Source organism: Oryctolagus cuniculus, chromosome 6 (genome assembly GCF_964237555.1).
Source record: "Oryctolagus cuniculus chromosome 6, mOryCun1.1, whole genome shotgun sequence".
Lineage (NCBI taxonomy): Eukaryota > Metazoa > Chordata > Mammalia > Lagomorpha > Leporidae > Oryctolagus > Oryctolagus cuniculus.
This window is the reverse complement of record NC_091437.1, coordinates 128,774,196-128,797,980: the sequence shown is the minus strand read 5'-3', so window position 1 is coordinate 128,797,980 and position 23,785 is coordinate 128,774,196. Positions and strand designations below refer to the sequence as shown.

The following is a 23,785-nucleotide window of genomic DNA, read 5'->3' as shown; positions in this document are numbered from 1 at the left end:
AACTAACCGAGCACCAAAAGGGAAACCTGTTAAAGTGAAATGAACACTATGAGAAATGGTGACTTGACCAGCCCTTGCCCTGACTGTTGATGAACAACTTAATACATTATCCTTCTTAGTATTTTTTTTGTTTGTTCTACTTAATACTATTGGTTGAATTCTGTAATTAATACACAGTTATTCTTAAGTGTTGAAACTTAACTGAGAAGTGATCCCTGTTAAATATAAGAGTGAGAATAAGAGAGGGAAGAGATGTACAATTTGGGACATGCTCAAGCTGACTTGCCCCAAATGGTGGAGTTAGAAACATACCAGGGGATTCCAATTCAATCCCATCAAGGTGGCATGTACCAGTGCCATCTCACTAGTCCAAGTGATCAATTTCTGTTCACAATTGATCATAATGATAGGACTAAGAGTCAAAGGGAGCACATAAACAAGACTAGTGCCAGCAAATACTAACCGATAGAATAAAAAAGGGAGAGAACGATTCAACATGGGAAGTGGGATACACAGCAGACTCATAGAATGGCAGATGTCCTAAACAGCACTCTGGCCTCAGAATCAGCCCTTAAGGCATGTGGATCTGGCTGAAAAGCCCACGAGAGTATGTCAGGCATGGAAAGCCAAGACAAGACACTCTGGCAAAAAAAAAAAATGACCTAAATGAAAGATCTCTGTGAGTGAGATCCCAGTGGAAAGAACAGGTCATCAAAGGAGGTACCTTTCTCTGAAGGGAGAGGAGAACTTCCACTTTGACTACAACCTTGTCTAAATATGATCAGAGTCGGTGAACTCAAAAGGCTTCCATAGCCTTGGCAACTCATGACAAGAGCCTAGGGTGATTACTGACACCATAAACAAGAGTGTCAAATTGTTAAGCCAACAACAGGAGTCACAGTGCACTTACTCCTCATGTAGGATCTCTGTCCTTAATGTGCTGTACATTGTGATTTAATGCTATAACTAGTACTCAAACAGTATTTTACACTTTGTGTTTCTATGTGGGTATAGACTGTTGAAATCTTTACTTAGTATATACTAAATTGATCTTCTATATATAAAGATAATTGAAAATGAATCTTGATGTGAATGGGATGGGAGAGGGAGTGGGAGATGGGATGGTTGTAGGTGGGAGGAAGTTATGGGGGGGGGGGGAGCCATTGTAATCCATAAGCTGTACTTTGGAAATTTATATTAATTAAATAAAGTTTTAAAAAAAATTTCAAAAGAATCACATAAATAAGACCAGTGTCTGCTAATAATAATTGATAGAATTAAAAAAGAGAGAACAATCCAACATGGGAATCAGGATACACAGCAGACTCACAGAATGACAAATGTCCTAAACAGCACTCTGGCCTCAGAATCAACCCTTAAGGCATTTGGATCTGGCTAAAAAGCCCATGAGAGTATTTCAGGCATGGTAAGCCACGACACTCTGGCAAAAAATAACCTAAGTGAAAGATCTCTGCGAGTGAGATCCCAGTGGAAAGAAGGGTCCATCAAAGAAGGAGGTACCTTTCTCTGAAAGGAGGAGAGTACTTCCACTTTGATTATGGCCTTGTCTAAATAAGGTCAGAGTCTGTAAACTCAAGAGGCTTCCATAGCCTTGGCAGCTCATGATACGTGCCTCGGATGATCACTGACATCATAAATAAGAGTGTTAATTGTTAAATTAACAACAGGAGTCACTGTGCACTTGCTCCTCATGTAGGACCTCTGTCCTTAATGTATTGTACTATGAAAATTAACGGTAAAACTATTCTTCAAACCGTACTTTATACTTTGTGTGTCTGAGTGGGTGCAAATTGTTGAAATCTTTACTCAGTATAGAGTTGATCTTCTGTATACAAAGATAATTAAAAATGAATTTTATTGAAGAATGGGATGGGAGAGGAATTAGATGGGATGGTTTGTAGGTGGAAGGGTGGTTATGGGGGGAAGAATCACTATAATCCAAAAGTTGTACTTTTGAAATTTATATTTATTAAATAAAAATTTTCTATTAAAAAAAAGGGTTCATGTAATAGCTCATGGTTCTGGAGGTACAAGAGCATGGTACCAGCCGGCGCCGTGGCTCAATAGGCTAACCTCCGCCTTGCGGCGCCAGCACACCAGGTTCTAGTCCTGGTCGGGGCGCCGGATTCTGTCCTGGTTGCCCCTCTTCCAGGCCAGCTCTCTGCTGTGGCCCAGGAGTACAGTGGAGGATGGCCCAAGTGCTTGGGCCCTGCACCCGCATGGGAAACCAGGAGAAACACCTGGCTCCTGCCTTCGGATCAGCGCGATGTGCCACCCGCGGGGGCCATTGGAGGGTGAACCAACGGCAAAAGGAAGACCTTTCTCTCTGTCTCTCTCTCTCATTGTCCACTCTGCTTGTCAAAAAAGAAAAAAAAAAAGAGCATGGTACCAACTTCTGCTCTGGGTATATTACAACATGGTAGGAACACAAGTGAAAGAGATCACACTGCAATACACAGAGCCAGACAAATTCAGAGCTGGCCTTGCTACTTTTATAACCTGCTTTGCAGAACTAACCAGGGTCCAAGAGAACTACATTAATCAATCCAAAGGGTAATACCATCAGTACCTAATCAGCTTCTACTAGGCTTCACCCCTTAAAAGTATCACTATCTAAACAGTGCCACACTGAGGACTAAACTTTCAGCACATCAACCTTTGGGAGACAAACTCAAACCATATCAAGCCACAGCATTTAACAACATAAAGAAAATAAGGTAACTTGCAAAACCTTCTCTCTTTTCTACGGGCAAATTAATCTGGACACAGTATAGCTGGACAATTAAAATCAGCATTAAATATCTCACTTGATGATGTCCTCAGGTTCATTCATCTTGTCACAAATCAAAGGATTTCCTTCTCCTTTAAATGTGAATGTTGTGTGCATATGTGTGTGTATACATACATACCAGATTTTCTTTATCAGTTCAGACACTGATAGACAGTTAGGTTGAATCCATATCTTGGCTATTGTGAATAATGCTGCAGCAAACAAGAGACAACAGGTATCTCTTTGACATGTCAATTTCACTTCCTTTGGAAATATACTCAGTGATGGAATTACTGGATCATATGGTGTTTCTAGTTTGAATTCTTACAGGAACCAAGTTACTGTATTCGATAACAGCTGTACCACTATCAGTGGTGTGCAAGGGTTATTTTCTCCACATCATCTATAAGACTTACCATCTTTTTTTTTTTTTTTTTTTTTTTTTTTTTGACAGGCAGAGTGGACAGTGAGAGAGAGAGAGACAGAGAGAAAGGTCTTCCATTGCCGTTGGTTCACCCTCCAATGGCCGCCGCGGCCGGCGCGCTGCGGCCGGCGCACCGCGCTGATCCGATGGCAGGAGCCAGGATCCAGGTGCTTTTCCTGGTCTCCCATGGGGTGCAGAGCCCAAGCACCTGGGCCATCCTCCACTGCACTCCCTGGCCACAGCAGAGGGCTGGCCTGGAAGAGGGGCAACCGGGACAGAATCCGGCGCCCTGACCGGGACTAGAACCCGGTGTGCCGGCGCCGCTAGGCGGAGGATTAGCCTAGTGAGCCGCGGCGCCGGCCAAGACTTACCATCTTTTCAAAAACAGACATTCTAACAGGTGTGAGGTGCTATCTCACTGTGAATTTAATTTGTATTTTCCTGATTATGGATGATGTTCAGCATTTTTTTCTTATAATGGCTGACCATTTGTATGTCTTTTAAGAAATTTCCAAGGGTCTTTTAATGTCTAATACTTTGTTTTTCTTACTATTCAGTTATTTGAGTTTCTTAGATATTTTGGATATTAAACCCTTATCAAATGTGTGGTTTATAAATATTTTCTCCCATTCTGCGGGTTGCCTCTTCTATTTGTCCTTTCCTTTGCTGTGCAGAATCATTTGCTTCCATGCCTTCTCAGCTGTCTATTTTTGCTTTTCTTGCCAGTGCTTTGGGGATTATATCCCAAAAATCATTGTCCAGAGTAATGTTGTAGAACTTACCCTCTATGCTCTCTTCTAATAGTTTTCTACTTTTAGATCTTACACTTACTTATTTAATTCATGCTGAACTGACTTTTGTATATGATGTAAAGGTCTCACTTCATTGTTTTACGTGTGGATATCAAGTTTTTCCAACTTCATTTATTGAAGACTGTACTTTCCCCCATTGTGTGTTGTTGGCAAACTTGTAGAGAATCAATCAACTGCCTAAATTTACTTCTCAGCTATTTTCCATTTGGTCTTTATGTCTATTTTTATGATAATAGGCTCTGTTGTGATACCCCAGCTTTTTAAGGTTTTAAAATCAGGTAATGGGGGGAGGGGGCAGACATTAGACCTAGTGGTTAAGATGCCAATTGGAACGCCTCCATCCCATATCAAAGTGCCCAAGTTTGAGTCCAGGCTCTGCTCCTCAGTCTACTTTCCTGCTAATGCACATCCATGGAAGCAACAGTTAATTGCTCAAGTGATTAGGTCCATGCCATCCATGTGGGGGAGTTGAATTCCTGTCTCTCAGCTTCAGCCTAGCCCAACTGTGGTCACTGCAGGCCTTTGGGTAGTAAATCAGTCGGTGAGAGTTCTCTCTCTCTCCCTCTATCTCTGTCTATCTATCTCTGCCTCTCAAATAAAGAAATGAATAAAAGCTTAAAAAAATGAAAGGCCAGCACTGTGGTGTAGCAGGTGAGGCTGCCACCTGCAGTGCCGGCATCCCATATAGGCACCAGTTCGAGTCCTGGCTGTTCCTTTTCCAATCCAGCTCTCTGCTATGGCCTAAAATAAAATAATATACAAAAAAAAAAAAAAAAAAAAAGAAAATGGCCCAAATCCTTAGGCCCCTGCATCCATGTGGGAAGCAGCTCCTGGCTCCAGGTTTCGGATCAGCACAGCTCCAGCCATTGCGGCCAAATAAGGAGTGAACCAGCAGATGGAAGATCTCTCTCTTTCTCTCCCTCTCTGCCTTTCCTTCTCTCTCTGTGTAACTCTGACATTCAAGTAAATAAGTAAATCTTTAAAAATAAATAAATAAATAAGAGCCAGGTAATGACTTGGTTATTATATAATGTATACATGCATCAAAATATCAAGTGGTAACCTAGAAATATACATAATTTCTATGTCACTTTATAAGTATATATAAATAAATAAAAGTTTTTAAAATAATAAATGTCTATTGTTTTAAGCCAAAAAAATAAATAACACCAAGTAATGCGATACATCCAGCTTTGTTCCTTTTTTTCTTTTTTTTTTTTTTTTTTTTTTTTGACAGGCAGAGTGGACAGTGAGAGAGAGAGACAGAGAGAGAAAGGTCTTCCTTTGCCGTTGGTTCACCCTCCAATGGCCGCCACTGCAGCCGGCGCACCGCGCTGATCCGATGGCAGGAGCCAGGATCCAGGTGCTTTTCCTGGTCTCCCATGGGGTGCAGGGCCCAAGCACCTGGGCCATCCTCCACTGCACTCCCTGGCCATAGCAGAGAGCTGGCCTGGAAGAGGGGCAACCGGGACAGAATCCGGCGCCCCAACCGGGACTAGAACCCGGTGTGCCGGCGCCGCAAGGTGGAGGATTAGCCTATTGAGCCACGGCGCCGGCTCAGCTTTGTTCCTTTTTTTCAAGACTACTTTACAATTCAGGATCTTTCTATGATTCCATACAAATTTTAAGATTTTTTTTTCTGTTGTAAAAAAATCAAAGGAATTTTGATAGGGAATGCACTGAATCTGTAGATCATTTTGAATAGCATGGAAATTTAACAATATTAATTATTTTAATTTATGGACACAGGTTATATTTCCATTGACTAGTGTCACCTTCAGTTTTTTATCATTGTTTTACACTTTCTAATATACACATCTTTTACACCCTTCCTAAATTATTTTTGTACCTATTATAAACAGAATTATCCTCTTGATTCTTTTTCAAATAGTTCATTGTTACTGTATAGAAATGATACTGATTTTTCCATGTTCATTTTACATCCTGCAAGTTTACTAAATCTCTTTATTAGTTCTAACAGGTTTTTGCTGGAACCTTTTGTGGAGTCTTTTCTATATATAAGATCACATTATCTAAAGAGATCCCTTATCATCTTTTATAATTTGGATATCTTTCATGTCTTTCTCTTGACTAACTATCTTGGCTAGGAATTCCAGTACTATATTGAGTAGAAGTCGCAAGAGTGACCATCCTTGTCTCATTCTACATTAAGGAAATGCTTTCAACAATTTACTCCTGAGTATGGTGTTCTGTGGTCGCATTCTATGCTAAGGAAATGCTTTCAACAATTTACCCCTGAGTATGGTGTTCTGTGGTCTTTTTACATACAACTTATATTGTGTTGAGGTATATTCCCTCTATACCTAATTTACTAATCATTTTTATTATGAAATTATGTTGAATTGTGTCTAATTCCTTTTATGTTTCTATTGAGATGATCATTTTGTCTTTAATCAAATTAACATGATGTATCATATTTCTGATTTGCATCCCTGTGATTAATCCCACTTGATCATGATGAATGATCCTTTTATCGTGTTGCTGAATTCAGTTTGCTAGTATTTTCTTGAGGATTTTTGCCTCCATGGTCATGATGGATATTGGTCTGTAATTTTATTTTCCTGTAATGTCCTTGCTTGGGTTTAGTATCACAGTTATGCTGGCCTTGTAAAATAAGCTTGGGTATTCCATCTTCTTTCATTTTTAGGAAGAGTTTCAATGGATTTTTAATAGGTTTCTCTAAATAATAGAATTCAGCAATGAAGCTATCAGATTTGGGGCTGTGCTTTCATAGAAGACTTTCTCTCTCTCTCTCTCTCTCTCTCTCTCTCTCTCCCCCTCTCTCTGGACTCCTTTTTCTCTCTTCTTCACCCCTTCCCTCTGGCCTGTCAGATTTCCCAGTCCATAAATCCTTTCCCTTAACTCAAGTGTTTGGTGTGTTTTGTAGCAGCCTTACACTGGTGTCGTGACTCGGATCCAGGCTTTCTTGTCCATCTTGCTCTCCCCACCAAGGACCTGAGCTGCTTCAGGATCCTGGATTTATGCCAGCCACAAAACACAGCCCCAGACCTCCTTCCACGCCACTGAATGCTCCATGATCTCCATCTACACACAGGCCTTTCAAATTCCTGAGGTAAAACGGGGCGGGTGGAGAATCCTGTCTTTGTTACTCTCTAAGGGGCTGTGGTTCTACTCAACTTCACCCTGAACTCCTGGTACCAGGCACCACAACTCCTATAGCCTCGGGCCCCTATGGACTCTGTGAAAGGGCAGCAGTGGGTGTAGGTGATGACTCAAACCCCTGTTTCCCTTCTACAGGCTAAGCCCTGGGCTCTAGTGGGTTGCATGGGTGATGACCCCACCCTCTGTTCCCATATCCTCCTGTCAGATGGCTGTGATCTCAGGGATGTCCGATATCCACCAATCCAACTCTATAGGTCACCATGGGAACGCCTCAATCCCAAGTTCTATCCAACCCTCCTCTTGGTTCCACGTTTGACCCTGACACTATTTAAGATCTTTATCACTCCTGTGGAGCATTTGGGAAAGTGAAAAAAACTTCCTACATCTAAGCTTTTTCCTTTCTCAGCTTTAAACTTTTTCCAGCTCAAGTTCTCTTAACTTCCAAGGCTCTCACTGAAAAGCCAAGACTCTTTTATTCTACGTCTCACTTACTGTACCTCCCTCTCTTACCTGGGAATTCCAACCATATCTCAAAACCAGCACTTGTCTACTCCCCCTGCTTTATCTATAATCCTAACACCCTCCTCCTGGAGAAGCAAAGGCGAGTTTGGGAATGGGCCCATCTCCATGCTTTCACCCAATGGCCCTCATCCTACAACTGGTCTTTGCCCCTCCCCACACTGTTCCAATCTTACCATAATAGCAACAGATTGGTGACTCCACCTTTCTGAGCTCCCAGTTTGCTGCAAAACAAATTAGGCATCCCACCCTTTTGATGGCTCTTTTGTTTTATCATGAGCATGCCAGACAGGATAATCAGGTCTTTTGATGGGTTTTGGGCCCATTAGACTGTCCACCAAAAACTGCCTACTGTTCTTCCTTCTTCAGAGAGTAATTTGTCAGTGAGACTGAGCACAACCTGGAGCAATGCTTCCATACATCGTCAGGTTAAAGGTTAAATTGTTTGTTATGTTTTCATTTAATATTGTTATCATCAGTAAGTGATCTGGGAAGCCTTTCTCTATTCTCTTCAAGATGGGAAACTGACTCTATACTAAAGGACTCTCCAGGATGTACAGTTGATCTTAGGTTTTATAAAAGGATGGCTAACTTGAAGTTTGGTTTATTCTCCTTCTTTTTGATGTAGGCATTTATTACTATAAACTTCCCTCATAGAACTGCCTTTGCCGTATACCATAAGTTCTAGTATGTTATGTTTCCATTTTTATTTCTCTCAAGATTTTTTTAATTTTATCCATTTATTATTTGAAAGGCAGAGAGACAGAAACAGTTAGAAAGAGATCATCTGCTGCTGGTTCACTCCCCAAATCTTACCCAATGTCAGCAGCCAGGAACTCAATCTGTATCTCCCACACGAGTGGCAAGGACCCAACTACCTAAGCCCATCACCTGCTGCCTCCCAGGATACACATTAGCAAGAAGGTGGAAAATAATAAGGCAGAGCCAAGACCAGAACCTAGGCACTCCAAAATAGAATGGAGGCATCCCAAGCAATGTCTTACCACTGGGTCAAACATCTGCCTCTCAAGATACTTTTTACTTTCCTTTTTAATCTTTTCTTTGACCCATTGGCTATTCAAGAACATGTCATTTGATTTCTACATATTTGCCATTTTCTAATATTCCTCCTGTTATTGATTTCTAGTCTCATATCGTTGTGATTAGAATAGATACCTGATAGGATTTCAATATCCTTAAATTTGTAAAAGAATTGTTTCATGGCCTACTTATGATGTATCCTAAAGAATGTTCCATGGATGCTTAAGAATGTGTACAGTAGTTTCTCCTTATCTGTGGTTTTTCTTTCAACAGTTTCAGTTACCTGTGGTCAATCATGGCACAAAAAATGTTAAATGGAAAATTCTAGAAATACACAAATCATAAGTTTAAAATTATGCACTGCTCTGAGTAACATGATAAATTTTCCCACTATCCCATTCCATCCTACTTGGCAAATTTAGAAGTCAGTTCAGTCACCATATCAATTATGATATGAAAGTGCTTGTGTTGAAGTAATACTTATTTAACAGTGGTCCCAAATCACAAAAGTAGTGTTGCTGGTAATTCAGATATACCAAAGAGAAGTAATAAAATGCTTCCTGTAGGGGCTATAAAGCCACTACCTGAAATGCTGGCATCCCATATAGGCACCGGTTCATGTCCTGGCTGCTCCACTTCCAATCCAGCTGCCTGCTAATGATCTGGGAAAGGAGCAGAAGATGGCACAGTTGTTTGGGTCTCTGCCACATACATATGAGACCTGGATGAAGCTCCTGGCTCCTGGCTTTCCCCTGACTCAGCTTTGGCCAATGCAACCATGTGAGGAGTGAACCAGTAGACAGAAGATCTCCCTGTCTCTGTGTGTGTGTGTCTCTCTCTGTAACTGACTTTCAAATAAGTAAATAAAAATATTTTTTTAAAATGCTTCCTTTAAGTGAAAAGGTGAAAGCTTATCATAGGTATAGTACATACAGGTTCAGTACTATCCCTGATTTCAGGTATTCACAGGGTGTCTTGTGGTCATAGAGAAGGGAGGACTACTGTATTCTGTTGCTATTAAATGTAACAGTCTGTGTGTGTGTGTGTGTGTGTGTGTGTGTTATATACATTTGTTCTGAGGTGTAGCTCATGCCAATGTTTTCCTTATCGTCTGTACAATCTGTCCATCACTGAAAGTGAGGTATTGTCGTTCCCTATTCTTATTTTATTGCAGTCTTTCTTTTCATATCTATTAATATTTGCTTTATGTATTTAGATGCTCTGATCGTTGGTGCAAATATGTTTATAATTATTGTATCTTTATGAATTAATCATTTTTCATTATACACTGACCTTTTTATTTAAAGTTTATTTATCTATATAAATATTGTTACCCTGTTCTCTGTTGGCTTATATTTCCATAGAATATCTTTTTCTAACCTACCACTTTCAATCCATTTGTGTCCTTAAAAATAAAGTAAGTCTGATATAGGAACCATACATTTAGATCTTGGTTTTCTTAATCTATTTAGCCACTCTATGTCTTTTGATCAGAGAATTTAATCCATTTACATTAATAGGTAAGTACTTACAACTGCCATTTGTTAATTTTTTTCCAGTTGTTTTGTGGATCCTTTGTTCCTTTCTTCCTCTCTTCCTGTCTTCCTTTTGGATTAGAAGATTTTCTCTAGTGCCCTGCTTTAATTCAATACTTTTCACCTTTTGTACATCTGTTATACTCTAAGTTTAGAGTATTCAAAAGCTTATAAAGTGGAGCCTTACTCATCTTATCACACTGAGCTAGCTACCTGAAAATTAATCCTGCCACTCATTGCTAAATTTATCATTATTCAAAATGTACCAAATTTTTGTCCCACTGTTCAGCAAGAACTGATGATAAGAAAGCAAACCAGATGACCAAAGCTTATCACTGGCTCCTAGAGCCTAGCTAAAAGCTAACATAGAGTTTTGGCAAAATTTCATACATACCCAAAGCAGTTCTTTTAAATGTCATCAACTTAATAATGAAGTTAAATATTATAGCATTAAAATCCTAGAGATCTATTTGAGCTTAATCCACCACTTACGGAATGAATAATCACATTTCTCAGTAAGTCTCCTGGTAGCTTCTAAGAGTCAAAAGTTCAGAATATGAGTGTAGATAAGGCTTTTCTAGCAGGGTAGCTCACTGCCAAACTATGTGGAAACAATTAAGAGCAACTGACAGGCTGCACAGCAAATGAGGAGGAAACATTTACACTACACTTCCATGCCTACTCTACTGGTGCTAGACTAAATCTGTACTACAGCTAACACCCACATAACTAGGATAAAATGTCACTGAGAAAGAAGACTTCTGACATTCAGAAGTGATGATGAAGGTAGCTGTTCTGCTTCTATCCATAGTTTATGGTTGTTTTTGGCTTGTCCCTACCTTCCAAAGGAGGCAAAATGGTGTGATATTGCTGAAACCAACTTGTATATACATTCTGAAGCTGTAAACAATTTACATACAAAAGTTCTTCAAAACACATCCTTGGGGCCCACATTGTGGCGTAGCTGGCATCCTATATGGGCGCTGGTTCATGTCCCGGCTGCTCCACTTCTGATCCAGCTCCCTGCTAATGACCTGGGAAAAGCAGAGGAGAATGGCCCAAGTGGTTGGGGCCCTGCTAACCAGCTCAGCCCTGGCCATTGCAGCCATCTGGGGAATAAGTCAGCAGATGGAAGATTCCTCTCACTCTCTCTCTCTCTCTCTCTCGTGTATGTGTTGTGTGTATGTGTTTGTGTGTGTGTGTGTGTCCCTCTCTATATATAACTCTTTCAATTAAACAAATAAATCTTAAAAGAATTTAAGTTACAAGTAGCAATAGCAAACTGTATATTTCAAGCTAAAGAGAAATAAATTCCTCTCAATTATTCAAAGAAGACTATAAATACAATGAACAGACTTCAGATTAGTTACTATTGGTGTTTGGAAAACTTTATTTTTCTATAAAGGGACAGTCAATAAATATTTCAGACTTTGTGAGTCAAAATTCAAATTAAGGCTAATATGTAATACTAACATAATGAGAGAAAACAAATTTCTAGAAAATTCTTATTAAAAATTTCAAATAATTGAGTGAAATAATATAGGCCTTCTAATGAGAACAACAGAATTCTTTTGGGGGAGGTAAAATATTACACTTAATTGGGATTCAAAGGAAAATATTCCAAGCCAATTTTAAATGTTCATCTGATGATGCTGATCTATAAGTAAAATAAAAACTAAATATCAATTTTTATGAGAATATTTTAATTGCAGTTATTTATCACTTGAAGAAAACTTGCAGAATTGAATTTGAATCATGATACTTGCCACTTCACATGCTATTACATTGCAGATTATGGTAAGGTGGTAGCTTTTTGCTTATAGAATTAAATGAGTTTTGCAATACGTAAGTCTGCATTTGCATCAAAGCTACAGTAATGTTACTGAAACCATACTTTGATCTAGACAAATGTATCTATACTGAAAACAGGTATGGGAATGGATAGCTTACTCATTTTTAACTACTGACAGCATGGAAAGCACATAAATTAGCTCTAAATTATTAGTGTTAATACTAATTGTCATTGAAATCAGCTTATCATAGTCATGGTAAACAGCTCCTTCATAAAATTTGTAAGTTCCAAATACAAGTGTGCCTGATAGGTGAAATGTACAGGTTGACCTTAGAAATTTTATCAGTTCTGTAGTAAAAGCAAATTTCCAAAGCCATTTGCGGTTCACTGATAGTGGTTAAGGATGTTTTTCTTTCAGCTACAGTTAAATGTTAGCACTGAGACTTAAAAAATCATAATATTTTACCATTGCTAAGCCATCAAATGCCTATATGACATGTCATGATTTTCACTTCCTGAAATACTCAGAATTGAGGATGGTTAAGTTCACAACAGAGAATGACAATTCAAGTGTTTTCTACAGAATTACTGTTCATAAACTACAATGAAAAACCATTAGTTTTAAACATCCTAGACTTTCGTGAGCTTTGTAAAGTTGTCCAGCTAAGCCTTTTTTTACTCCTTATATATCTTTATTTTTTTCAATTTTAACATCTTAGCAGGTTCTACTTCATGTTGTACTACATTAATGTTTTCTCAAAATCTGAAAATGTTGCCTCTAGTTGTTCTACATTGACTATCCATAGAGGCTATTCAAACTCAGTACTGATTTTTCAAATAATAATATAAAACTATAAATAACATCTGTCAACTCAGCAAGATCCAAGGTAAATCTCTCAAAATCACTTGTCTTCTTTTTTAATTGACTCTATATTTTGTCTGCAATGTTCTCAATTCTGTTCTCAACAAAAGGCTTACTAGTCTTAAGTTTATTTTCTCTGGACATTTTTTTCAGCTGCTGCAATTGAATATGATGCAATTAATTCACCATGGTAACTGGATTTGCTTGTTTGGCCAACCAATGAATTACTTGGTAACTTACTTTGGTTGTAATCTCATTTTCATAAACAAATTCTGCTGTAATGAAATATTCCATTCTAAATTTTTTAATCTTCCCTCATAGAAAATATGATGATGGGTCAACATATATTCTTTTAGTATAATTACAGCATTGATACATAATAAACACAATGCTTTGTCATCTAATTTGATTTAAAAATAATCCACTTTCCACTATGTTTTAAAAGCACAATATTTGAAGTCTAATTCCTCTTCCTTTCTTGTTTGGACATGATGAATATCCACTGGTTATTAAAATACAAATAGAACTAAATGTCAGAGTACAGCAATATCCATGGCACTCAAAATGCTACTGAGTTATAACCGCACCATTGCAATTTTTAGTGGATCATGCTCTACAAATAGTGTCCCCCATATGGTTACTGACCCAACCACTCAACTCTACCATAAAAGCAGTTATAGACAATACACAAACAAATTAGTATGGCTTTGTTCCAATAACATTAGAATTTGAATTCCATATTTTTTCATGAGTCAGATTCTTCTTTTGATTTTTTTTAAAACATTTTAAAATAAGAAAGTCATTCTTAACTGACAAGTCAAACAAAAACAGAATGATCAGATCTAGTCCATAGGCCAGATTTGCTAAACCCTAGCCAAAACCAAGCAGTGGAATGAGATGGAGAGATCAGAACATCCTAGAAAAGTTTTTCCTTCACTCCTAGGATCACATCTCAAATATACTGAATCATAATTCTATAACATAATGAATGGTAAGTAGATTTGAATGCAGACAATTGTATTTTTGGAAAATGATAAGCCAGAAAATGAAAAAAGATGATCTGTTCAGTACCATAATAAAGCTATTTCCTCAGCTACACCTGGCTGAACATTTTGCCGTAATTTAACGTGGAAGAATTAGAAACTAACACTAGAAGCACATATTAGTTTTATCTATGTATTATTGTATTATGCCTAAATTAACTATAGTTAATTATTGAACATGACCTATGGCATGACTTACGGCATGGTGGCAGAAAAGGGGCAGGCACCCGCATGGGAGACCCAGAGGAAGCTCCTGGCTCCTGGCTTCAGATCGGCGAAGTTCTGGCCATTGCAGCCATCTGGGGAGTGAACCAGCGGATGGAAGACCTCTCTCTCTCTCTCTCCCTCTCTCTCTCTCTGCTTCTCCTCTCTCTGTGTAACACTTTCAAATAAATAAATAAATCTTTAAAAAAAAAAAAAAAGAAAAGGGGCAGGCATTGTGGCATTGTGGCACAGTGGTTAAGTAGCCACTTGGGACACCCATATCCCATATTGCACTGTTTGAGTTCCATACCCATATCCCATATTGCACTGTTTGAGTTCCATTCCCCAATCAGTTTCTTTCTCTTTTTTTTTAATATTTATTTATTTATTTATTTGAAAGAGTTACACAGAGAGAGAAGGAGAGGCAGACAGAGAGAGAGGTCTTTCATCCACTGGTTCACTCCCCAGTTGGCCACAATGGCTGGGGCTGCGCAGATCTGAAGCCAGGATCCAGGAGCTTCTTCCAGGTCTACCATGCAGATGCAGGGACCAAAGGACTTGAGCCATATTCCACTGCTTTCCCAGGCCATACCAGAGCGCTGGATTTGAAGTAGAGCAGCCGGGACTCAAACTGGCGTCCATATGGGATGCTGGCGCTGCAGGTGGCAGCTTTACCTGTTACCCACAGTGCCGCCCCCCTCAATTTCTGATCCAGCATCTTGTTAATGAATACTCTAGGAGCCAGCAAATAATACTGCAAGTCCTTAGGTACCTGTCACCCACATGAGAAGTCCAGATGGAGTTCTGGGCTCTTGGCTTTGGCCCAGGCCAGCCCAAGTTGTTGCAGGCATTTGGGAGTGAATCAGCAGATGGAAAATCAATATCTATCTATCAGTCTCCCTTTCAAAGATGACCAAATAAATAACACTTACAATAAACAGATAGCAGAAGAAATACTCCAAACCAATTATGTGTGCTTAAAAATCTATGCTATTGGGGCTGGCGTTGTGTCGTAGTAGGCTAAGCCTCTGCCTACAGCGCAGGCATACTATATGGGTGCGAGTTCCTATCCCAGCTGCTCTTCTTCCAACCCAGCTCTCTCTGCTTATGGCCTGGGAAAGCAATAGAAGATTCCATACTAGAGTGTCAGTTCAATTCCTGACTCCAGCTCCTGACTCCAGCTTTCTGCTAATGCAGACACTTGGAGGCAGTGGTAATGACTAAAGTAATTGTGTTCCTGCCACGCACATGGGAGATCTGGTTTGAGTTACTGCCTCCTGGCTCTGGTACCAGACCAGTCCCAGCCACTGTGGGCATTTGGGGTATAAAACAGGAGATGATAATTTTCTCTCTCTGTCTGTATCTCTCTCTCAAAAAGAAAAATAAATAACTGATGGAATTTTCACTGGGATTAAACTAAATGTACAGATCAATCTGAGAAAAAGACAGCACCAGCCCTTCCTCCCAGTCAGCATAATTTTGATTTCTAGCACCATACATTTGGTTTTGTTTTTACTTAAGATTTTGTAAAATTTTGCTTTATATTTATTTTAGTTTACATTATTATGCATATAAATTAGTTATAATAAATTGTAATGAATTGAAATGTTCAGAACAAAATAACTTTCTTTACCTCTAGTAATGTTTTCACATAAAATTCTATATTTAGGCCGGCACCGCGGCTCACTAGGCTAATCCTCCGCCTAGCGGCGCCGGCACACCAGGTTCTAGTCCCGGTCGGGGCGCCGGATTCTGTCCCGGTTGCCCCTCTTCCAGGCCAGCCCTCTGCTGTGGCCAGGGAGTGCAGTGGAGGATGGCCCAGGTGCTTGGGCCCTGCACCCCATGGGAGACCAGGATAAGCACCTGGCTCCTGGCTCCTGCCATCGGATCAGCGCGGTGCGCCGGCCGCAGCGCGCCAGCCGCGGCGGCCATTGGAGGGTGAACCAACGGCAAAGGAAGACCTTTCTCTCTGTCTCTCTCTCTGACTGTCCACTCTGCCTGTCAAAAAAAAAAATTCTATATTTAGTATATATTAAGTAAAGATTTCAACAGAAACACAAAGTGTAAAATACTGTTTGAGTACTAGTTATGGCATTAATTCACATTGTACAACACATTAAAGACAAAGATCCTCCATGAGGAGTAAGTGCACAGTGACTCCTGTTGTTGACTTAACAACTGACACTCTTGTTTATGGTGTCAGTAATCACCCTAGGCTCTTGTCATGAGTTGCCAAGGCTATGGAAGCCTTTTGAGTTCACCAACTCCGATCTTATTTAGACAAGGCCAACATGGGAAGCAGGATACATAGCAGACTCATAGAATGGCAGATGTCCTAAACAGCACTCTGGCCTCAGAATCAGCCCTTAAGGCACTGGATCTGGCTGAAGAGCCCATGAGAGTATTTTGGGCAAGGAAAGCCAAGACACTCTGGCAAAAAAAATACACTACTATCATTTTAAAATAAACTCAGCAATTATAATGTGCTTCAATGACTCTGCAAGTTCTAGAATGCATATGTTCACTTCTTCTAGGCAATGTAATTTAAAACCATTTAACTCTATCTTATCCCAATGTATATGCTAATATCATGTACTTTTAATTCTCATCATATATTTGGAACCCCATTATATATCATTTTAGTTTTAGTCAGCATTCATTTCCATTTATCCACAAAATTACCTTTTTTATCTGTTTTCATTTTTTCCTCCACTTCCAGTTTTCTATCCAAGATTATTTTCCTTCAAGCTGAAGAACATTCTTTATTAAGTATTTACTTAAGTGTGGGAAACTGGTGACATTTCTCAATTTTTATATATTTGAAGTGTCCTTTGTTTTGTCTTCATTTCTGAGGTATATTTTCACTGGACATGAAATTCTAAGTATGCATTTTTTTTTTCCTTCAGCACTTTTAAGACACTGAGCCATCGTCTTATAGCCTCCATTGTTTCTGTTGAGAATTGGCTGTAAATCTTATTGGAGCTACTGTGAAACTCGTTATTTTTCTTTTCTTCTGGACATTTTTATGATTTTTGCTGTTTTGGGCTTTTGGAAGTTATTATGATATGCCTAGTTGTTATTTTCTTTGCACTTATCTTTCCTGGGTTTTCAGCAGGTTGTGAATCTATGACTTGGTGTCTTTCATCAGTTATGAGAAAAAACTCAGCTATTATCTCTTCAAATATTGTTATCTTCCCACTCTCTTTCTCCTCTCTTTCTGGAATTCCAACTTTACATATCCTCTATGTCTCTCAGTAATTTTATTCTTCTTCCTCCATCCTATCATATTATTACACATATTTTCTCCTATCTTCAAGCTAACTATTTCTCTTCACCTATATCTAATACACTGCTAAATATAGTCAATGAGTTCTTAATTTCATGTACTGTCTTTTTCAGTTCTACATTTTTATGTTATGCTTTTAGTTTTTATGAATCTAGATATCTGCCAAAACCCTCACTTATATTTTTCTACACGAAACATACTTTTTTTTAAGATTTATTTTTTATTTGAAAGACAGAGTTACAGAGAGAGGTAGAGACAGAGAGAGAGGTCCTCCATCTGACGGTTCACTCCCCAGATGACTGCAATGGCCAGAGCTGCACCGATCCGAAACCAGGAGCCAGGAGCTTTCTGCAGGTCTCCCATGTGGGCACAGGGGCCCAAGGACCTGGACCATCCTCCACTGCCTTCCCAGGCCACAGCAGAGAGCTGTATTGGAAGAGGAGCAGCCAGGACTAGAACTGGCACCCATATGGAATGCCCGTGCCTCAGGCCAAGGCTTTTAACCCGCTGCACCACAGCACCAACCCCCTAAACATACTTCCTGCTGCACCACAGCACCAGCCCCCTAAACAAACTTTTTTAAATCAGTGTCTGAGAACTCCATTATTTGAATCCCCTCCAGATCTGTTGCTATGATCTGTTGTTTCTATCAGTTTCAGTTACATGATCTTGCCTCCTCTGATCTTGTCTCCTGCATGCCTGATTATTTTTGTGTGTATGCAAGACATTTTATGTAAACAGTAGAAATTCTTTAAAGCCAAACATAATATTACTTCCACCAGAAAGGTTAACTTTTGCTTTATCAGGTTGTTAAAGTCATTAACAATCCAGGATGTACTTAATTTTCTTTAATCAAGGATTAGGATAATTCTAAATTGCTTTATTTTGTAAGTAGACCACTGTATTTCAGATTCAATTTCACTCACACGGTGTGGCCCTTCAGATCCCAACCCAAAGCTGCAGGATTTAGCAGGCAATCTCCCTGCTCAACAGATGGTTAATCAAAACTGTTGCTCCATTAGCCCCATCCTCTGAGTGTGTCAAAGGCTCTTCTTAGCATCTCAGCATCTCAGCCACATCTACTGAACTAGTAGATTCCCATAGCAGAAAGAATCTTCAAATGCCCAGCTCACCTTTTGGGTTTCCTTCTTCTCCAGGATTGTATCCCCATAGTCTTCACTGATGTGTTAGCCCTCTGACACTCTCAAACAGATGAATTTATATTTGATCCAGCTTTTCTAGTTGTTGTCAGTGGAAGGGCTAGTCCAAATTGCCTAATCCACCATCATCAGAAGTGCACCTCTCAATTTTTCTCATCTGTAAAATGAGGATAATAATGACAACTTCCTCAAAGATAGTATTAAAGCGATCAAAGTGCCTATTACATATTAAGTGCTTAAGAAGTTTTGGCTGTGGCCAGCACTGTGGTGTAGCAGGTAAAGCCACTGCCTGCCTGAGGCATATGGGATGCCAGTTCAAGTCCTGGCTGCTCCACTTCCAATCCAGCTCTCTGCTATGGCCTGGGAAAGCAGTAGAAGATGGCCAATTCCTTGGGTACCTACACCTGCGTGGAAGACCCAGAAGAAGCTCCCAGCTCCTGGCTTCGGATCAGCGCAGCTCCAGCCATTGTGGCCAATTTCGGGAGTGAACCAGCAGATAGAAGACCTCTCTCTCTCTCTCTCTCTCCCACTCTACCTCTGCCTCTCCTTCTCTCTGAGTGTAACTCAGACTTCAAATAAATATAAATTAGTAGATATAATAAATTAGTAGATATCTTGCAGGTTTTGCCTGCCTAGTATTTACTCTCCCATAATATCTCTAATTTTCTTCAATAAATGAATCCTCAATTATTGAACACAGTTTTGATGTAGTTATCAATCAAGGTGCCAAGCCTTCCTTTGTCCAAGAATGTGCAACTAAACCAAACTAGGCCAGAGTAAATCTTCCTGGTAAAATAAACCTTAAGTAGCAAATGGTAAATTTGATCCACATAAACATCACATGACACACTGAACAGGCCAACCATGAGTTTCTGCTAATTAACCATCCAGAACTTAGACAATTTCTGTCTTCTCTGAGGACTAGTTATTCAACTTTTCTGAGAGTTATCCAATGGGCTTAAAATAAATTTATTTTCTGCTCAAGTTAACCAAGGTCTATAATACCCTAACTGATATACCTCAACAGGAAACTATCTCACTTTCAAAGAGGTTTTGGTTTTGGTTTTGAGTTTTTTTGTCAGGTCTTATACTTTAATCAATTATTTCAAGTGGAAAAAAAATGAGGATTCTTGACATTATGCTCCTTTTCTTCTATTATGATTAAAGAGTCAGTATTTTATAACTTCTCCCTGTGCTGATTCTTGGTTGGCTCTCAACTCCACTCCTCCCTTCCATGTTCTCATCTGTATTTCAAGGGCTAGAAGGCTATAGTCTGTATTTCTTACATTCTTTTGACAGCTGGTTTCCAATTATGTTCTGCCACTTGTAAGCACTGGTGAAAACTAGATGGCAATAGAAGATAAAACATTTTATATTCTTCTTTCTGTTTCTGGTTTCTACAGAGGCAGCAGCAGAATGCCAGGAAACTCAGCAGAAGATTACTCATGGGCTCTGACTCCAGGAGTAGCAACAGCACTAGATTACTACATATAAATGCAGGCTACCGCAACAGCAGTGAAGTTCTGGCAAGGGTTCCAGTGGGTGACTGCAGGATCAAGCATCCTTTGAAATAAATTCAGTATCACCAACAGGATTATAGGCTTTCTGGATCAAGAGAAGTGTAGGCTCTTGGCTGCCTGCAAAGCAACAGCAGCTCTAAGGGTGGCAGTAGTGCTCCAAAACCTCAGCATCACAGCACTTACAAGATCTGCTTAAAACTATTTTCCTTTTTTCTCTACCAGCCCCAGAAATAAGTGGTAATGGCCTCCTACAGTTGCTGGTCTTTGATAAATTCATCATCCAACTCTTGCTTCTCCATTCCTATCAATACTATTATATGTAATTAATTCTCCATATCAAATTTTCTTTGTTTAAAATGTTTCATGTAGCTTTTTATTTCCCTAATTATGAAACTTTCAGTGGCATGGATCCACTTTTCCTATTTCATCTTTTTTGTGTTTCTTGTCCACTCTTCATTCTTCTCATTCATCCACTCTAATTCTCTGTACTCTCTTCCTCTTTTTTTACTTCTTGGTCTATTTCACAAATATACCAATGATGCATGTGTCATTATGTATTTTAATGACACTAAGGACAAAAGAGGTAGAACTATTTTCAATGTGAGTAATCAGCAATTCAAGTATGGAAAGAAAAAAATTCCTCTCTGAAACAATAAATCTTTATTAAAATAAAATCCAACTTTTATTATAATTATCAATACCTAGAAAATATTTCCCATGAACACAATTCACCACCTGAAAGGCAAAATCATTTTAGCCTTAAAGACTCAATGCAAGTAATAATTTTAATTAAAATAGAAATTATAATTTATACTTTTAGTTAACATGTCATATATCATCTCAAATGTATCAGCACTATACCACAAGCAAAAAGAAAAGCCTAATAACATTTTATAAGGTAGCAATAAGATAATATAAAGGTATCTTAAGTCATCTGAAAAGTTGAAAAAGCATCTATTTTGAGTCAAACTTCACACTCATTCAAAACTAAACTGTTGTTTGAGCCAGAAACCTGTTACCTTTCTTTCTCACATTCTAAGACACTTTCTACTACCATTACCCTCTCACACACACCATATCATTCAATCTGCCTGCCTTAAATTGTTATTATATTAAAAAAAAAATCCTTGCTATGTCACATAAAACCCTGCCTAATCTGGATCTTACCTACTGAATAATCCTCAACTTATCTATTCAAGACACATATAAGGAAAATAATCATTGGCCACAGAATGATTCAATCGTAACTCACCATCCCTTTCAGTTCTTGGATGACACCCTCCTATCCACCATCAGTTCCTCACATACATTTTGGCCCCTGTTTTCCCCCTTCCTCCAAAGAAGCATCTGGAGTCCAAGTTGATCACATCTTTCCTAGTCAAACAATAGATCGCCAAATGAGCTAAAGCTCAATACAAAGTTGACAAGAGAGGAATTTGCACTGTTTGACAGGTAATATATATTTTTTTTTATTTTTTGACAGGCAGAGTGGACAGTGAGAGAGAGAGACAGAGAGAAAGGTCTTCCTTTGCCGTTGATTCACCCTCCAATGGCCGCCGCGGCCAGCACACTGCAGCCAGTGCATTGACAGGTAATATATTAATAAAGAATGGTTACTTGGTTACTGAAGATTCAGACATCTACTCTTACTCTCTATGTTAAAGAGTAAAAACCATCTCCAATATGCCTCTCTCTCTCTCTCTGTCTCTCTCTCTCCCCCTCTCACACCACACACACACACACACACACGCACATAAACACACACAAACACACATACATATCTCTCCTCATTCCTGGTAACATCAAAATGATTAATTCCAGTTTATGTTCACATGTCACTTTTTAAATATTTTAACTTGAGATCAAAATTCCCTATCATTATACTTCATTTCTTTTATCACTATCTTGAAACTCTTTAACAAAGCATACATCACTATTTCATTAATGTATTACTGTGCAAATAATATGTTTCAGGCACTGTGCATAGCTCAAGGATGAATAGAGCACTATATCACACGCAGTTTCTTCCCTCAGTCTCCACATAAACATAAGTTATCCAAAACTGACTTAAATTGTAAATAAGTATCTGCTTAAGGTCATAATTTTATTATAAGTCATTTGTAAAATTTAAGGTTATTGAATTACTATTTATAATTTGGTAAATATAAATAATCTATCATTTGTTTAATATGCTAGAACTTGAAGAGAGATTAAAGAGAGATACCTAAAGTAAGAAGTGGTGAAAACATCAAGTGGGAAAACTGGAAACAACATAAGATAGGCTCCACATGGCCTAGTCCTCTTTATCATCAAATTAAGGCAGATAAATAGAAACTGTACAATCACTAGAAATGCTGTTATAGGGTCACAAGAATTACAGCAATCCTGCTTCACACAACTAGTGATTGGGTTTTCTTTTCTATTTTATTGAGGCTGCAATGGAGGAACTATAATTTCAGATGATTTTTAATTAAGGTATCACTCTGCTCCACATACACCAAAGGAAAAAAATCCTGATATTTAATTATAATACCAACATAATGACCTTTAATATTTATCTTATGTAGACATAGAAAACTCTTACTCAAAAGTTAAATTATTTGTGTCTGAATATTAAGTCTGAAAGAAATCCCCTAAAGACCAGCCAAATTCAATTGAACAACAATTTATTAAAAAGCCTATGTGGCCGGCGCCGCGGCTCAATAGGCTAATCCTCCGCCTAGCGGCGCCGGCACACCGGGTTCTAGTCCCGGTCGGGGCGCCGGATTCTGTCCCGGTTGCCCCTCTTCCAGGCCAGCCCTCTGCTGTGGCCAGGGAGTGCAGTGGAGGATGGCCCAAGTGCTTGGGCCCTGCACCCCATGGGAGACCAGGAAAAGCACCTGGCTCCTGGCTCCTGCCATCGGATCAGCGCGGTGCGCCGGCTGCAGCGCGCCGGCCGCGGCGGCCATTGGAGGGTGAACCAACGGCAAAGGAAGACCTTTCTCTCTGTCTCTCTCTCTCACTGTCCACTCTGCCTGTCAAAAAATAAAAAATAAAAAAAAATAAAAAAAAAAAAGCCTATGGATGGGTCGGTGCTGTAGCATAGCAGGTAAAGCCACCACCTGCAGTGCCAGCATCCCATATAGGCACCAGTTCGAGTCCTGGCTATTCCACTTCCGATCCAACTCTCTGCTATGGCCTAGGAAAACAGAAGATGGCCCAAGTGCTTGGGACCCTGCACCCACGTGGGAGATCTGGAAGAAGCTCCTGACTTCGGATCAGCCCAGCTCCGGGCGCTGCAGCCATTTGGGGAGGCAATCAGCTCTGCCTCTGCTTCTCTGTAACTCTGCCTTTCAAATAAATAAATAAATCTTTAAAAAGGGGGGAAAAAAGCCTATGCACCAGGCATTTGGTCTAGTGGTCAAGACATGGCTTAGGATTTCCACATCTGACATGAGAGTGCCTGGGTTAGAGTTCCAGCACCACTCTTGATTCCAGCTTCTTTTTCTTTGTTTTGTTTTGGATTTTTTAAAGATTTATTTATTTATATTTGAGAGGCAGAGTTACAGACAGAGGGAGAGACAGAGAGGTCTTCCATCTGCTGATTCACTCCTCAATTGGCCGCAACGGCCAGAGCTGGGCCAATCTGAAGTCAGCAGCCAGGAGCTTCTTC

At 39.4% G+C, this 23,785-nt stretch overlaps 1 protein-coding gene across 29 annotated transcripts in view; it reads right to left on the bottom strand.

Annotated features, from left to right (window-relative positions):
• Positions 1–23,785, bottom strand: part of RIMS2 (regulating synaptic membrane exocytosis 2) — a 701,736-nt gene that overhangs the window by 648,928 nt on the left and 29,023 nt on the right. For 3 of the 29 annotated variants that reach the window (XM_070075390.1, XM_070075386.1, XM_070075388.1), the window contains exon 2: positions 18,587–18,770. The exons of 25 other annotated variants lie outside the window; for them this stretch is intronic. Coding sequence is in view for 3 of the 4 variants with exons in the window: in XM_070075386.1 (XP_069931487.1) it covers positions 18,587–18,624 (38 nt within the window). In the remaining variant the exon portion in view is untranslated. Of the gene's footprint in view, positions 1–18,586; positions 18,771–21,385; positions 23,044–23,785 lie in introns of those variants that run through there. One more of the 29 variants, XM_070075387.1, reaches the window with a different exon arrangement.